Source organism: Phoxinus phoxinus, assembly GCF_949152265.1.
Source record: "Phoxinus phoxinus genome assembly, chromosome: 11".
Taxonomy (NCBI): domain Eukaryota; kingdom Metazoa; phylum Chordata; class Actinopteri; order Cypriniformes; family Leuciscidae; genus Phoxinus; species Phoxinus phoxinus.
Genome location: NC_136886.1, coordinates 14,519,567 through 14,537,868, shown reverse-complemented (window position 1 = coordinate 14,537,868; position 18,302 = coordinate 14,519,567). Strand labels below are relative to the sequence as shown.

The window sequence follows — 18,302 nt, the reverse complement described above, 5'->3', positions numbered from 1 at the left end:
AATCATTTATTATGGCTTTCCAGTAGTAACAATAAATATGATATGATGATATGATATGACATGATTAAGCATATATATTTTAAATATGATAGTTTATTTATACATATGGTGATCTCTAAGGTGGATTCCCAACTTGACCATGTCATGCCAACAAATGGAAATGTCAGCCAACTATTTTTATCACATAAATTGCTGTGAAAAGTTGGGGTTCTTTTTACCCAAAATATCATAATTGTATTGAAATAGCCTACTGTTGATTTAATTACCTTGAACAAAATAATTTACAAGAGCCTTGCCTTGTCTCAAAACATATTCTCAAAACCTGTATCGATTCTCATTTGATAGATAAGTCTAGCATTAAAAATGAGAACAGTCTATTATAATTAGTGCAGCGCAACTTTGTTGCTGTACGGGAATCGGCCAAATTTCCACGTTCAAATTGAAGCGCAAATGTTTAGGAAAGTGCTGCGATTACTTTTTGTGCCACCTAGTGGTTAATAGGAGAATAATCAAATGTGCATTTTACGTCGGTGTGCATTTACCCAGTTTTACCCCTAATATTGTATTTTTGTCAGTAATAAATGACCTGTAGAAAATTTATAAATTGCATAATTGTCTAGGTATTATTTAACAATATAAATAATAATTGTTTACTCCATTTTATTGTAGTCTATTTGAGGAATTCATAATTTTAACTGAATGACTGGATGAATACTTACATGCTAAGGTTACCATTGGTCTACGCTTGGTGTCTACTAGTTTGGTTAGTATTCGGTTGAAAACCTTTGGTTTTGTTTCAAACCGTTTTAAAAATAACCACTGGAAATTATAATGTATCCAATGGGTGAAGTCAGGCACACCATGCCTTCATTTCGCCACGCGCGCCACTCTCCAGCTCAGTTTGTGCTGGGAACTCACAGCGACAGGTTGTACGGGCTGCTATGAGGAAGACACACATGGTTCAATTACAAATATTGCGAGCTTGTTAAGACATGTGACTGAGCATTTGAGCTGAACGACAGCGCACAGTATGGTTGAAGACATCGAGACTTCTGGAAAACATCCAGAGATTTAACAGAGGCTTCTGTGTAATCTGGTTAGACAGTAACAAACTTCATTCTTTCCCATTATACCGGAGTCCTAATTATGTTTCTCTTCAGAACTTGGTCAACCGTAAGACTGGTCGCCGTTTTACTGAGTTTGGGGATTCACCAGAGCATCTGGGAAGCAGTAAGTTATCTCCGTGAATCCTTTGCTTTGGATATTTATAACAAATATTGTAATATTTTATTAATATTCTATATTGTTACTGTGCACAGTATACATTGTGCTTTTTAAATTGAGATTCCAGAGTTCCAAAATCTTGGTATTCTGTGCATTGTCATGATTATAGATTTTTTTTAAATCAAGAAGTCATTGAAATATGATTACTGTGGCCAGTAGATTCTGTTGTTGGGCTATAGCATAAACAAATAATATTTCTAAATATCAGAAATGAAATGATAGATGTTTAAAGTGTGTTATATGTCCCTGACATTAAAATGTATATTGCTACTGTAGTTGCATAACATGTCCATTGACTTTTTGTTTAATCAACCTTATTGTGGATTAACATATATGTAGGCATAATGTTATACGTTTCTTATACTATATACATCGTTAATCACCTTTTGTGTGACAAATTAATTAAAAAAGTTCAAAAGTATTCCTAATTAATATGAGGTCATTAATGCTCCATGCATAGCTATACAATAATTAACAAATGTTTAATAGCATAACAAACCACAGAATCATGTTGAATTTCCTAAAGTATTTCAGTATTTCTCCAGATTCAGGTGAGATTGCCTTCGGATATATTTGCATATTTATTTTCTGCTGATGTAGACAAAGTATAGTGTATGCTGTTTTAATGACACGTCATACAAGTTAAAAGTGTTTTATACTGGCTCTGATATCAAAGTTTATTAACATTTGCCTCCAGATTCATGTGAGATTTTCTTTGAGAGAGATTTACATATTTATTTGAAAAGGCATGGCACTGCACCACTGAATTAGACAAAGTATGTTGAATGCATGCTGTTTGAGTTGCACGTCATAAAAGGTAAATGTGTTTATAGTAGGCTACCCCTGCTTCCAGATTTATGTGAGATTTTTTTTGAGAAATATAGATATACACAAAATATACATTTATTTAAAAAAGCCATCATACCGAGCTAATGATGCAGATGATAATCCATGCCGTTTGATTTCCACTATTTTCTCTAGGGATCAGTCCAGTGCTATATTTAATGTGCTGATGTGTCGCAGATGTTGATTTGATTAGCCGTACTGACCTGAGATCCCGGTCTCCTTTTAATGATGTTTTGATGACCATTTCCAGTACAGGAACACTGACGTATTTTAACTCGAGTGGCCAATTTAGGTTCCTGTCATGAAAATTAAGCATACAATTTATGTGACTTATGGCCTTAAAAACAAAAAAACAAAAAAAAACAAAATTCTGTTCTGCTAATTCAACGGTATAGATTACCATTCCAGTTTCTGAGGAACACAGGCCACAAAGAAGAGCGCAAATCAGTGTTGTAATTAAATGTAGTTGTTGTTTGGTACTCGCTCTAATGATATGGCTTTCCTTCCCTGAATGGATGTTCATTTCCTATAATAATGATTCCATGTGTTCACGAGCCTCTTCCTCGGGGCCGCTGGATGCTATTTGACTGATAACAGGATCCTTATCGGTCAGTTATTTTTCTTCTTTATTTGTCTTAACATTTCTGATCAGGTCACCAGAGCTTAGTGGAGAGGTTAGAGTGATTGAAGACAACAGCCGTCTATTTATTTAAGATATTTCGATATGCAGCCATAAAGACAGTGAGAACAAAGGGATTTTTAGCTCCTTGTTGCAGTTTTTTTGTGCAATGATATACATTTGATCAGTACATTGTAATGTCACTTTTTGGGAGACATGGGAGACATGGAAGGCATGGTGTGCCTTGAACACCCTTTATCAGCAGATGTGTCATATTTGTGTGTGTCAAACCAAGTGCTTTACTGCCCAGGTGTGTCACCAGTGCTTTTCTCTCACCCATCCTGACAAACAAATTACATTTGTTGTAGTGATGCATAGAGGTCTTTCATTGTTATTATTGTCCACACTGTTTCTGTATGTCCAAGATGAGCCTTGGCCTTGACTTGAGAAAATGCCAGGGAAATTTGTAATGTCTGCTTGGGTTTAATGTAGATTACATGCAATTCTTATACAAGTAGGCCTATAAGAAAAAAGGTTATTATGCATTCAGTGGCGTAACAATTTCACTAACTGCAGCAGTTTATCTTGCCAAATTTTCCCACACAAAACTCCATCAGTCTTTTGAATATTCACTCTCTTATTATAGATACTATATGACACTATATTAATATTTTTTCCCCTAACCTTTGCTTTAAAATTTTTCACAAATACTCAACTACACATATATACAGTGCTGGCCAGCATAATTTGCCCCCTTGGTAAATATGATCAACGATGGCTGTAAAAAATAAATCTGCATTGTTAATTAATAATTAAGCATTAAAGATACAGCAAAGTATCTTAAGATGGACAAAACTCTTAAAGGGGTGGTAAAATGCCATTTTCACAAGATGTAAAATAAATCTCTGATGTCCCCAGAGTGTGTGTGTGAAGTTTTAGCACAAAATATTTTTATATAGCATGTTCAATTTGTCACTTTTTGAGGGTTTGCAAAAACGCACTGTTTTGTGCCTAGCCCTTTAAATGCAAATGAGCTGCTGCATGTGTGTTAGCAGCTGCGATTACCTCACGCAGACACACTAAAATGACAGAAACTGTTCTGCCTTTAATGTTAAAACGGAGTCAGACAAAGATGGAGAGACTCATGAAGAAGTGACAACATGTAGAATGCAACAGGACGTCTCTGAATGGTTAGTTGATGAATTTATGTTGCTGATGTGGAGTTAACGATCTTCAGTTAGCATATTATGTCATATGGTAAACTATAAATCGCTGGCATATTAGGAACTGTTGTGAGATGCACACAGAGTGACTTTCTTTCTACTTTCTTTTCTGCTGTGGGTCTAATTTTCTGCCAGAGGTCCTGGACATCTTGTTCAGATACATTGCATCATGGATTCGATCAAATACCAACAGATAAAAAATCTAAACCTGACAGCCTCTGCTAGAATACTTATAACGGGCCATGTTTGGATCTTCCAACAGGACAGTGATCCAAAAACAGACATCAAAATCAAAACAAAAATGGGTCACTGAGCACAAAACCAAGCATCTGCAATGGCCATCCAAGTCCCCTGACCTGAACCCTAGAAAATGAGTGGGCTGAACTGAAGAGAAGAAGCACCAACACGGATCTGTGAATCTGAAGGATCTGGAGAGATTCTGTGAGGAATGGTCTCTGATCTCTTGTCAGGTGTTCTCATCTCATCAGGCATTATAGAAGAAAACTATTATATTACAAATATAAAATATTTAATAAAAGGGGGCAAATAATTGTTCCCAATGTGTTTGGAGAAAAATACTTCAAAAAAAGGTTAGATTTTTGGGAAAAAATTTTTTAAATAAAAGATCAAAATGATAAACAATGCAGATTTATTTTTTATAGCCATCTTTGATCATATTTACCAAGGGGGCAAATAATTATGACCAGCACTGTACAGACAACCAGTCTCATTTTAAAATAAACTCACTTTAAAATTACTGTGTGGTGTTTCAATGCAAAACCTTGCATTTTATTTCCTACCAATCAAAAGTCAAACTTTACCAAGTACAATTTTTTTTAATGCAAATTATGTTTTTATAGAATGCAAATGTAAAAAACAAAACAAAGGTAAATTGTATACATTCAAAATGATAATTTTCAGTTTTATATCTGAGCAGTAAATCTCAATAGCTTTTTTTAAATAATAATAATAATAAAAAACACCCTACAGTAGTACCAAAATGTTACTCCAGTGCCGTATTCAGCTAATTTCAGAGTAATCGATTAGTTTACCCATGGATACACTTTTGGGGTTTATCGCCAAGAATACACTTTTACTCATTTTTCAGAATACAGGTTTATCATTTACTCACCCTCATGTTGGTTTAAACCCTGTCTTCCATGAAACACAAAAGGATCTAAAATGACAAAAGCAGTGCATTCTAATGTGCGCTGCATTTCAAGAATTCCGAAGCTATATCATTCACATTTAAAAACTGTTGCTAGGTTTGATGTTAATGACATAAAACAAATTTGACACTCATATATCTTGTGATCAACAGTGACACTCTTGAATGTTGCTTTCATTGTGCCTTCAAATGATTGAACTAGGAGTGGAATGGACTACTTTTACTTTGCTTTTTTAATAATTATTGTTTTAAATGATTGACTTTATACTGTACAATAATCTGCATAGACAATTAATCAGAAATGTAGTTATTTTAAAGTGTCAGCCAATAATATTCTTTAAATTATGGTGCGTTAACAGCACTAAAATGCATCCTTATGTTATTATTTAAATTATTTTTCTGCCTTAAGTTTTAGTTTTCTGTCCTGAAGATTCAGATTGACCTTGAGATATGTGAGACTTGTTTGTGTGAGTCTTTCCTTTTGTAGTACTGTAATGCACTGTAACTAAACCAGTGAAAACTTCCCGAACTCATCCACGATCCCTCCTCTCTTATCTCGCCTACCAGCAGGCGACAGAGGTCAATGAAACCCACAGCGCAACCATCTGCTTGGTTTTGAATTCGGAGAGAACATAAGCACTAACAAGCACTCTTAGACAAATAGACAAGCAAACACGCAGACTTTTCTAAACACAAACAGCCTTAAACACACTCACACTAGCGCTCGCACTCACTGCATCAACTTGTGTCCTGATAACATCCATTTCTGCCTACAAGCCCAGTGAAAGGGACATGCCCAACGTCAACCACTGGATAAATAATAGTCAACATAGCTGGAACGTTTACTTTGATTTCCATACTGACGTCATACTATTGATTTGATTCACACATAGATGATGACTGCTATGACACACAGACCCCTGAGGCGTCCCTCTAGAATAAATACAACAATTCACTTTTTCTGGTTTTGTTATGATTCACCATCTCTATTTTCCTTTGGAGATACGTAGGTCTGTTTCAGGAACTTCAGAATCTGTTTCTACTGCTCATTCCACCGTAACCTCAGGCTTAATCGGATCATTAGCATTCACCCACCTCTGACTCTCTCTCATTCCTCTCAGGAATAAGTGGGTGGCCATTACAGGTCTTTTTATGCAGCAAAGAGGTGAAACAGAAACAACTTTTCCTTTTTATGTTGTCGAAAAGACAACATCCCACACATCTTGTTAAATAGTAATTCATTCCCTCTTTATTTCTCTGCATCTCTAATGCCTTTAATTGTAGTAAATGATGGCAAGAGAGGCTCAAATGGGTTCAATGGCTCCTTCAGAGATAATGAGATTTTACAGTCTAATATTGGTGTGTGGCTGGGGCTTATTGACTAGATATTTCAGTCTGAAGTCTCAGTCTAATAAATACTTGGATCCCTTAAATAGATGTGTTTTCAATCTGTTAAACCTCAAAATAACTATTCTCCTTTTGTCAAACGCTGGGGATCTTTCTTCTCACAAATGGAGTTAAACATATGTCCAAGCTGTTAGCAATTAATGTTTTAAATTGAACGATTTTTCCTGATTTTATTGTCAATTTGACTTAATGGCAAGAATTGTGAAATTGCTCACCATCTTTCTGTGATGGGCTCAGCATGTTTATGCGGTTTCTTAAAATGTGCAAGCATTTTGTAATTGAATTTGCCTTCATTCACAGGTGGAAACGATTCACCCAGCATGTGCTCTGGTGGCTGAGCATATGAAGGCTCAAGAGCAATGCATTCACACACAAAGACAAGAGGCCCACAACAGCAACAATATCACTGGTGAGCTCTCCCATCTGAACTACTTCAATCCTTACTACTTTGCATATCTTTATGTTCTTAATGTCTACCCATTTGCTGATTGGTAATAAGACATGCTTTTTAAGATTCTCAGACTAAGAGTATTTCTGATTGGATGGGGTGCTGAAAACTAGGTTTACAATTTTAAGCATTACACTTTCCTATATAGGTCAGGTCAGGCAAGGTAATTATAGGATGCAATCAAGTGTAGAGATTTAGGAGATTAAAGGCAGTTTCTCAAACAGAAGCTGTTCGATTCTGGCTGCTGATGAAGGGTGCGGATCAGCAGATGGGATCAATACAACTCATTTCATTGTACTTTCATTGTCAGTGATCAAAGGATAATGAATCATATTTTAAGCATGATTCCGTTTACTAAGGTTTTGAGATGCATCATACAGTGCTATGCATAAGTTTAGACACCCATGCTAAAGTTGACTAAAAAGAGGAATAAAAAATCATCTTTTGGAAATTGAACTTAATGCCTTAATTTAAAAAAATAGGAAAAATCCAACCTTTAAGGACACCAATTTTCTTTGTGAATGAATAATGTATCGTAAATAAATAAATGTTCTTCCTTAAAATACAGGGTGCATAAGTTTGGACACCCCTATGTTAAATTCCCATAGAGGCAGGCAGATTTTTATTTTTAAAGGCCAGTTACTATATGTATCCAGGATACTCTGCATCCTGATAAAGTTCCCTTGGCCTCTGGAATTAAAATATCCCCACATCATCACACACCCTTCACCATACCTAGAGATTGGCATGGAGTACTTTCCATAAGATCATCTCTCAATGCAAATCAAACCAGCTGTTAGGCTAACTGAAATAAAACCATGCCAATCTCCAGGTATGGTGAAGGGTGTGTGATGATGTGGGGATATTTTAATTCCAGAGGCCAAGGGAACTTTATCAGGATGCAGAGTATCCTATATCCATATAGTAACTGGCCTTTAAAAATAAAAATCTGCCGGCCTCTATGGGAATTTAACATAGGGGTGTCCAAACTTATGCACCCTGTATTTTAAGGAAGAACATTTATTTATTTACGATACATTATTCATTCACAAAGAAAATTGGTGTCCTTAAAGGTTGGATTTTTCCTATTTTTTTAAATTAAGGCATTAAGTTCAATTTCCAAAAGATGATTTTTTATTCCTCTTTTTAGTCAACTTTAGCATGGGTGTCTAAACTTATGCATAGCACTGTATGTGACCCTGGACCACAAAACCAGTCACATGGGTCCAATCATTTAAATTGAGATTTATACATCTAAAAGCTGAATAAATAAGCTTTCCATTGATGTATGGTTTGTTAGGATAGGACAATATCTGATCAAGATACAACTATATGAAAATCTGGAATCTGAGGGTGCAAAAAAAAAAATCGAAACATTGAGGAAATCTCCTTTAAAGTTGTCTATTTATGTTCGCGATTGTGCTGCATTCACTTACAAAAATAAATGTTTTATATATTTACGGTTTGAAATTTACAAAATATCTTCATGGAACATGATCTTTACTTAATTTCCTAATGATTTTTGGCATAAGAGAAAAATGTATCATTTTGACACATACAATGTATTGTTGGCTATTGCCACAAATATACCCGTGCGACATGTGACTGGTTTTGTGGTCCAGGGTCACATATGTAATATTTGTAGACAACATTTTTGTCTTTACCTAACAGCCTAGTCAAGTTTGTGATTAAGGCACTTCATGTATAAACATCATCTTTTGTTTACCGGTAGTATTTTTTTTTAATAAATAGTTTATCAGATAGAAGTTTAGTTTCTGATTTAGCCTATTTTATTCATGTTTTTTAGGTCAACTTAATGACCACTGTCTCCTTGCACTGATTCTACCAGATTTATCTCTTTCAATTAGCCAGCATGTTTTCATTTTTTTCTTTCTTTAAAAAAAAAAATGGTTTTCATTATGTTTCAGCCTCTGTAGGAATGACATGTTGATGAGACAAATCCCTTTCTTAATTTAAGTTAAGTGGAGCAAACATAATATAAACAATTTAAATGGAAATCGTTATGAGTTTCCTAGATAGTACCCTGTCAATAAAAAAAATAATATTTGAAGTCTAAACAACTAAATGTTTACCTAAAAACTCTTTAAACTACATTCTGTGACACAACAATAGTATTTCTAAAATGATTGTGTTTTCTCCTCGCCATGACTCTTTCTGTGAGAAATTCTGCAAGCAGAATACAAATACATGAAACAAGAGGATACAAATGGTGAAATGGTTCCTGTGTTGATACTGGTAGAATATAGCATGTCTTGGAAAGACCTCTGAGCCAATCATTAAGGACCAGAATAACTGTGTGTGTGTGTGTGTGTGTGTGTGTCTGTGTGTGTGTGTGTGTGTGTGTGTGTGTGTGCGTGTGTGTGTGTGCGCGCGTGTGTGTATTCATATAACATATATTTAATTTTATACATTTTTATATCATATTAATAATATTAAGTACCCAATTTCTGTTTAGAGGGCTCTTAAAAGTGTAAAATGGAAAAGTGAAATATTTTTCTTGTCTCTTGCCGGACTGTGCACTTTCTTGTGGTACTATCATCCAATTAGCGTTGTGATTACATAACTTCCTGCAGTGGAGTAATTAATCAAATCTATGGCTCAGGCGATTGGCTCAAAACAAGCTGGGGGATGAGAAAACATCAGGATGAGATAAACATGAATACTAATGGATGGCTTTCTCCAGGTATTATACCTCCCTGGGCAGATATGCCAGTATGGGCGACTTGTTTCCATCTTGACTGAGTTTGTAGAGCATTGGCGAGTGTGGTTCAGACATATTGAGAGGTTTTTAGAAGTCAGTGCCGGAATCAGTGCAGGTGAAAGTGCTGTGCTTGAGTTCTTAATAGGAACCCACGTTGCTCTGCTTCCTGCCCCACATAGACTTTAATTAACATTGAGCTTACAGAGGGGAGGAGGACAGGCGCCATGTCCCTCTTTTGATGTATTACAGAGCGGACTGGGCTTGACACTAAGTTAGAGAAGAAAGAGACCGGTCAGGACTTAATGGCGACTTCTTAAAGGTCAGGTGGGTGTTCAGTTCTATATGTCCCCCTGTATGAAATTACTTTCTATAGAAAATAAAATAGAAGAAAAGAATTAAAAAATGATACCAAGAAAATGTTTGAGAAACTGATTTAGCAGTGTAAAAATACTCAGACCTGTCTAACTAAAGAACCTTAAAGGGTTCTGTCAGGTGCTAAAGAACCCCTTTTAGGGGTTCCCATCATGGGATAATTTTATGGATTTAGTTCCCTTTCAAAGTAGAATTGTGATGCTGAGTCATGGAGTTTATGCTATGGGGAACGGCATCAGCAAGACCGGTGTCCGAAGCACGTGTAACCTCACGCCAATATTTATTGGCGACAACAGTCCATGTCATTACAAGCGAAGCGCACATGAGTTTAAAAGGGTGTCTGCAATACACGTCTTCAGCTTTTATGTCTTCAGGAGCTGCTTGTTTGTATGATTGTCTAAGATCATTGCTTTGCATTCGCGGTAAACCGTTCCGAAAAAAGAGAATCTAGAATTTGCATGGAGCTCCTTTGGCTCTCCAAGGAATAGAAAGCACTCATGCCACTGGGAGTTGAATGTGCTTAGTTTGTTACATTTGCAGTAAAAAGCTCCGCCCTTGCTTGACTGTCTTGAGGGAGGAGATCCCTGTCTCGCCTCTGGTGTTGCATCCCCTGTGAAACCTTGCGGATTGAGCGAGTGTGTTTGGCTCTTTGTCATTGTAGCTTTCTATGGTTTAACCATTAACTATAGTGAGTCCTGGAGAAGTGCCTCTACTCAAGTCAAGCCAAGGTATAAGCTTCCTCCCCTAATTGATCTAGTGTCGTTGTAATGTAGTAGAAGCTCCCCTACTGGGTGGTAGTACTGAAGGTTGTAGTTGAGAAATGCTTCCTTCGGTAGATTGCTCCCTACCAGCCTTATAAATACTGGTAAGAGATGCCTCTCCTATCTGAGGCTATGTTGGGTATTTGGTGTTTTTGGGGCCATATAGGGCTGAGGCCTGGCCCACAAGGGAGGAAGGTGTAACAGCCGAGGCTTCCCTTGCTTTAGAGCATAGAAGCTCTGGGACCTTTTCGTAGTGCACTATATGACTCACATGGGATGCGCCCATCAGGTTGGCACGCTTCTGACTCCGGTTGATAGTCCATAGTGTCAATGTATGCTGTGTCCACTATGTTTGTGCATTCACAGCTTAGTGAGGCAGGCATTACCTCAGCATGGTGTAGTGGGTATTGGTTCCCCATAGTGTCAACTCCATGATGCTGTGTCAAAGTTCCACCTCAAAAGGGAATGTCTCAGGTTGCATCTTGTTACCATGCCTAGGGCTTGACTGCATGTCTCTCCAGACAAAGAGTTGATGATGTGTATTGCAGGAGCCCTTTAATACTCACGGGCACACCGCTTGTGGCATCATGGACTGTTGTCACCAATGAATATTTGTGTGCACGATTAAGCGCAATTAAAATGAAATCGTGCTTAAACCGATTTGGTTTATTGCGATTATGAGATCGCAATGGCTGTGATTATTTTTTTATGCGCAGTTTGTCAGTGACGGATGGCTCTGTGATCAGTAGTAAATGCTGCTCCATCTGAAATCACTGCGCCGCTTATAACATGAATTTGAAAAAGCAAACGCCAAACATCTTTTAAAAAATGAGATGCATTTATGTTTAAATAAACTGTTAAACATGACAGTATTATGCAATCATTTAAGACATTTATCTTATATAGAACCTTTTTGTTATGAAGGATTCTTTTCATTTGAGTCAAGAACCCAGGACGTCTAAATACATTAGAACCCCACTGAACCTTTTTCTTTTTCTAAGAGTTTTGTGACTTTTTGACCTCATTGAATTTCTGAACTGACTTCTATCAATTGTGGCAACAGTCTGTTAATGTTGGCTCAATCAGAAATTATATTTTGAGCCAATGGAAAAAACTGTTGGTGCAATTAAATATTTTGAATTGTAGTAGCAATAATTAATTTTTCACTGTCACAAAAGATAAAATGTATTAAACGGAAATACATTACACACAATACAGACCACGTTGAGTTGACATTTTATTAACACAGCAACTCCAACACAAGATATTTGGTGAAAATATCTTATTTAAATAAAGAAACACTGAAGACATCCGATAATGTGTCTTGAACTCATTCAAAGATACCTACACTTTGTCCTTGGCATATAGAAGACATGTAGAAGCTTTTAAAGACAATTAGGTAATACTTGTTGGTTTGAGTGATTATTTTGTGTATACTAATTTCAAAATGATAATATCAATATATATACTATCACTCAAATCAATATATATATATATATATATATATATATATATATATATATATATATCAAGTCAAGTCAAGTCATCTTTATTTATATAGCGCTTTTTACAATACAGATTGTATCAAAGCAGCTTCACAGTGATAACATGAAAATAATACAAAAAATAATTTCATCATCATCCACCTTTAAGGCAGATCTATAATATTGTTGAATATTGAATGTCCCCAACTAAGCAAGCCAGAAGGTAAGGCAACAGCGGCAAGGAACCAAAACTCCATCAGGTGACAGAAGGGAGAAAAAAACCTTGGGAGAACCCAGGCTCAGTCGGGGGCCAGTTCTCCTCTGGCCAATGAGTAAACAGTGTATGAAGTTCAGAATGAATCAGAGTATTTGTCCAGTTCCGGTTGTTTGAAGTCAGAGTGGAGAGGAGGAGAGACTGGTTGACACTTCAGGTCAGCGGTGTCGTCGTCGTGTCCTGGCGCTGGTCCTTCATCAGATCTGGATACGGCCTGGTTCCAGTGGACAGCGGTAAACCTCGGGATAGACAGAGAGACTAATATTAGCGTAGACGCCGTCCTTCTTATGATGTACCAAGTACATCAGGATTACGGGAAGTGTTCCCGGTCCCGGCTGTTCTAAACTATGCAGCCTAATTATATAAGTCTATAATGTGTTATGTGTATGCTAGGCTGAAGAGATGTGTTTTTAGTCTAGATTTGAACTGACAGAGTGTGTCTGCTTCCCGGACAATGGTAGGAAGACTGTTCCAAAGTTTTGGTGCTAAATAGGAAAAGGATCTACCGCCAGCAGTCGATTTTGATATTCTAGGTATTATTAACTGACCGGAATTTTGAGATCGCAGTAGACGTGAAGGACTATAATGCGTTAAGAGCTCGCTCAAGTACTGCGGAGCTAAACCATTTAGTGCTTTGTAAGTGATCAGCAATATTTTAAAATTTATCCGATGTTTAATAGGCAGCCAATGCAGTGTTGACAGAACAGGGCTAATATGGTCATACTTCCTGGTTCTAGTAAGAACTCGAGCTGCTGCGTTTTGAACTAGCTGTAGTTTGTTTATTAAGCGTGCAGGGCAACCACCCAGTAGAGCATTACAATAATCTAGCCTTGAGGTCATAAACGCATGAACTAATTGTTCTGCATTATTCATTGAGAGCATATGACGTAATTTAGATATATTTTTAAGATGGAAGAAAGCGGTTTTACAGATACTAGACACATGACTTTCAAATGAAAGATTGGTATCAAAGAGCACACCCAGGTTCCTAACCGACGACGAAGACTTAACAGAGCAGCCATCAAGTGTTAGACAGTACTCTAGGTTATTACGTGTGGAAGTTTTTTGTCCAATAATTAGAATCTCTGTTTTTTCTGAATTTAGTAGTAGGAAATTACTAGTCATCCAATTTTTTATATCGGCTATGCATTCCGTTAATTTTGTGAATTCGTAGGTTTCGTTAGGTTTTGAAGAAATATACAGCTGAGTATCGTCGGCATAACAGTGAAAGCTAATTCCATGTTTCCTAATGATATCTCCTAATGGTAGCATATACAGAGTGAACAGCAGCGGTCCTAGTACTGAGCCTTGTGGTACGCCATACTGAACTTGTGATTGATAAGACATATCTTCATTTATTGCTACAAACTGATAACGGTCAGATAAGTATGATTTAAACCATGCTAGTGCAATTCCACTAATGCCAACATAATGTTCGAGTCTATTTAAAAGGATGTTGTGGTCAATGGTGTCAAATGCAGCACTAAGATCCAGTAATACTAATAGAGAGATACAACCACGATCGGATGATAAGAGCAAATCATTTGTGACTCTAACGAGAGCTGTCTCGGTACTATGGTACGGTCTAAATCCGGACTGAAAATCCTCGCAGATATCATTTCTTTCAAGAAAGGAACACAGTTGTGAGGATACTGCTTTTTCTAATATTTTTGACAGAAATGGCAGATTAGAGATCGGCCTGTAATTGACTAGCTTTGTAGGATCAAGTTGCTGTTTTTTAACAAGCGGTTTAATCATAGCTAGCTTAAAGGTTTTTGGTACGTATCCTAGAGACAAAGATGAATTAATGATATTAAGAAGAGGATCTATGACATCTGGAAGCATCTCTTTCAGCAGCTTAGTCGGTATAGGGTCTAACATGCACGTTGTCGATTTAGATGATTTGACGAGTTTGCAAAATTCTTCCTCTCCTATAGCAATGAATGAATCAAATTTTCCCTCAGGGAGACTACAATGCACTTCCTGATGCGATACTGTATTAGACGGTTGCATAGTTATAATTTTGTCCCTGATATTATCGATCTTATAAGTGAAGAAGTTCATAAAGTCATTACTGCTGTGTTGCATGGAAACTTCTGGGCTTGAAGCTTTCTTTTTCGTTAGTTTAGCCACTGTTTCAAATAAATACCTAGGATTATGTTTATTATCTTCTAATAGGGTTGAAAAATAAGCAGATCTAGCAGCTTTTAAAGCCTCTCTGTAAGCAATCGAGCTCTCCTTCCATGAAATCCTAAACACCTCTAGTTTTGTTTTCTTCCAGTTGCGCTCCATTTTTCTGGCTGCTCTCTTAAGGGCCTGAGTGTGCTCGTTGTGCCACGGCGTCGGACTATGTTCTTTAATCTTCTTTAAGCGCAGCGGAGCAACTGTGTCTAAAGTGCTGGAAAAGAGAGAGTTAAAAGTTTCTGTTGCAATATCAAGTTCTTCTAAGCTATCCGGGATGCTGAGATGATGAAACTGATTAGGAAGATTATTGATAAAGCAATCTTTAGTGGCAGAAGTGATCGGTCTAACATATTTATAACACGGAGTCGGCTTTGCAGCCTTGGCTAAATGTAATTTACACGAGACTAGATAGTGATCTGAGATGTCATCGCTCTGTTGCAGTATTTCAACGGCATCAACATCTATTCCATGTGATAGTATTAGATCTAAAGTATGATTACGACAATGAGTCGGTCCTGACACGTGTTGTCTAACTCCAATTGAGTTTATAATGTCTTTAAATGCCAATCCCAATGCATCTTTTTCATTATCTATGTGTATATTAAAGTCACCAACAATTAGTACTTTATCTGCAGCCAATACTAATTCTGATAGAAAGTCCGCAAATTCTTTGATAAAGTCTGTATGGTGCCCTGGTGGCCTGTATACAGTAGCCAGCAGAATTTTCAAACGTGATTTATCGTTTACACTAGATATTTTTACATTAAGCACCAACACTTCAAAAGAATTATATTTACAACTAGATTTCTTAGTGGTTTTGAAAATATTACTATAAATTACAGCAACACCTCCTCCTTTGCGTTTCAGACGAGGTTCATGTTTATAACCGTAATCTTGTGGGGTTGACTCATTTAAAGCAATGTAATCGTTTGGTTTTAGCCAGGTTTCTGTTAAACACAGCACATCTAGGTTATAATCTGTAATCATATCATTAACTATTAGCGCTAACTATATATATATATATTATAAATATATATATATATATATTATATATGCAACAGGCAGTGAACAAGCATACTAGAATTATTAGAATACTTTAAATGTCCTTTTGTTCAATCTGTTAAATAAATACTGTAAAAGTTATGGAAAGATTTCTGATATATTGCTAATGAATTATGTTAAAGGTAATATGAGATTTCAGCTAAATGAATACACACATTTATCCATGATATTATGCTGATTTGTAATTCTGCTACACAGGTAGATTTGATTGAGTTCCAATAATGACAGATTAATAGGCACACATTAATAATATTGATGTATCCAATATGTACCATGTTGGAGCTTCAGATATATATAGTATATACCCAGAACCTTCTGTAACAGCAGAATCTATTTTAAAGAATGTACTTTTTGTACTTTTATAAAGAAGATCTTCATATAATTAATCATGTTACAACTATACTCAAAAAGTCTATGTAAAATTGTCATATTTCATGAGTCATATTTGAAAAATCTCTACTGTCCTGTCATAGACAACACAGGCAGTCAGATGGACTGCCCATAAAAAATAAATGTGTTTTTCCAGTGGTGCATTGATAATACTTACATTTAATGAGGTGGCATCAGGCCTTCAAAGTCTTTCTCATTTCTGTGGGGACAAGCCCAAGATTCCATAAATGTATGTGTATGCCAGAGAGTTTCACACTCATTCACCTATACTTTCCCAGCTCTCACTAAGATGTTCAGTCAAATATGTCTCCATTACTGCAAAGGCTGATTGATGTCAGTGTCAGGTGTTGTTGTAGACTGATTGCAATCCTTCTACTTTAATTTGATCAATAAATAAATAATTTTTAATAATATTCTGTCAGAATTTGTACTCTTTCCAGATTCATTTAGATTTCCAATGAGCTTGACTCTGCTCTCCAATTAAATACATTAAAAGTTTGTCAGCGGGTGTACAGTAGGTCAGTGTTATTTTAGATTTATTTATATACTATTATATAATTTATTAATATTTAAATGAGCTTTTATTTTATTTTGTATTTTTTATTATTATTTTTTTTAATATATCTATTTAGCTTTAGTTTATTTTTATTTTAGTTTTAGTGATTTTAATGTTTGTTTTGGTTTTAGTTCACAATGACAACACTGGTGTATGTGTATATACTGAGTATAGATCTCCGAGCAGTAGAAATTAGATCAGAGGCTTAGACGTGGCAGACATATTTATGACCAAATATGATCCCTGTGGCTCTCATTATGCTCAAAGTCTTTGTCATACATTCAGGTTCGGTTTCCACTGTTCTCTTAGATTCCTCAGACAGATGCTCACCCATGAACAGTGGAGATGCTTCTCTAACCCTTTTTATTCTATACGAGAGAGTGCTGCCCTATGTCTGTCTGTCTGTCTGTCTAACAGAGAATATTCTCAGAATTCTGGAAAGGTTATTACATTATTCATGGGACTTTTTTTCTTAAAACATTTAAGTTGGACCATTAATTTACCATTTAATTTTTTGAAGATTTTAAGTGTTACTACTTGTTTCAGAATGTTCAGAGAACATTAAAATGTAACGATCCCATTGTCATGCTTAGTTTATAGACTTTTGTTTCAAGGACTCGATCTACTAAAAAGAGAAGTTTTTCCTTTGCATCCCTGTTCACACAGATCCATGAAATTTATTAAAAAAATGCTGTATTTACCCGAATACTCGGCAAGATGGGCATTTTGACCTAATTTTGTATGTATTTGACCTTTTAAGTGCAATTTGGTACTCGCGAGCTGTTTGAGAGACTGTCTTATGAGACTGTCTGACTGATCTATAACTGATCTCTCATAAGACCGCCTCTCGCGATTGTCAAAATGCCTGTCTTGCCGAGTATTCAGGTAAATACAGTCAGTTTTGGAACGTAAATATAAGAGAAAATGCATGTTGCGCAACAGTATTTTGGATCCGTGCATTAGTTCTTAAAGTGACAGCAGCCTATAAACCTGCTGCTCCCTGTCATGTTAATCAAAGAACAAAATAGAGAAAATCACTTTATAACAAAATAACTTTAATTGTGGTGTAGTAACTTAGAAACATATTGAAGTTGAAACCACAAGTCTGATCATGCTTCATGCTATTTTAAGGATCTGAAACGCAAGTATCAAACGCTAAACGCAAGTAACTTTGTGGGCGGATCCCGGGCGCTGTTGCTATTATACCGGCGGGATAAATGACTCTTGCGCCCGACACAAATCTAAAATGTGTTGGTCTGAAGTAGCTTCATTATTCATAGGTGTGGTTTGGGCGTAATGTGAAATAAACCAATCAGAGCGTCCTCTCACATTCCCTTTAAGAGTAGGCATGTTCCATGGCGGAGCAAGAGCAGTTCCATGGCGGATTGCTATTATAACGGCGGATTTGCCAGGTGCACGCCAGGAGCGGTTCACAGCCGAGGAGACCTACGTTCTCGTCAGGGCCGTAAAAGACAGAGAAGTGGCATTGGGTATGATGGGAG

The 18,302-nt window shown here is 36.4% G+C and overlaps 1 protein-coding gene across 1 annotated transcript in view; it reads left to right on the top strand.

Annotated features, from left to right (window-relative positions):
- Positions 1-898: 898 nt before the first annotated feature.
- Positions 899-18,302, top strand: part of ghrhrb (growth hormone releasing hormone receptor b) — a 39,312-nt gene continuing 21,908 nt past the window's right edge. Inside the window, exons 1-2 of the mRNA XM_079627990.1 lie at positions 899-1,230; positions 6,848-6,956. Of these exons, the coding sequence (XP_079484116.1) occupies positions 1,147-1,230; positions 6,848-6,956 (193 nt within the window). The 5' untranslated portion in view covers positions 899-1,146. The remainder of the gene's footprint in view (positions 1,231-6,847; positions 6,957-18,302) is intronic.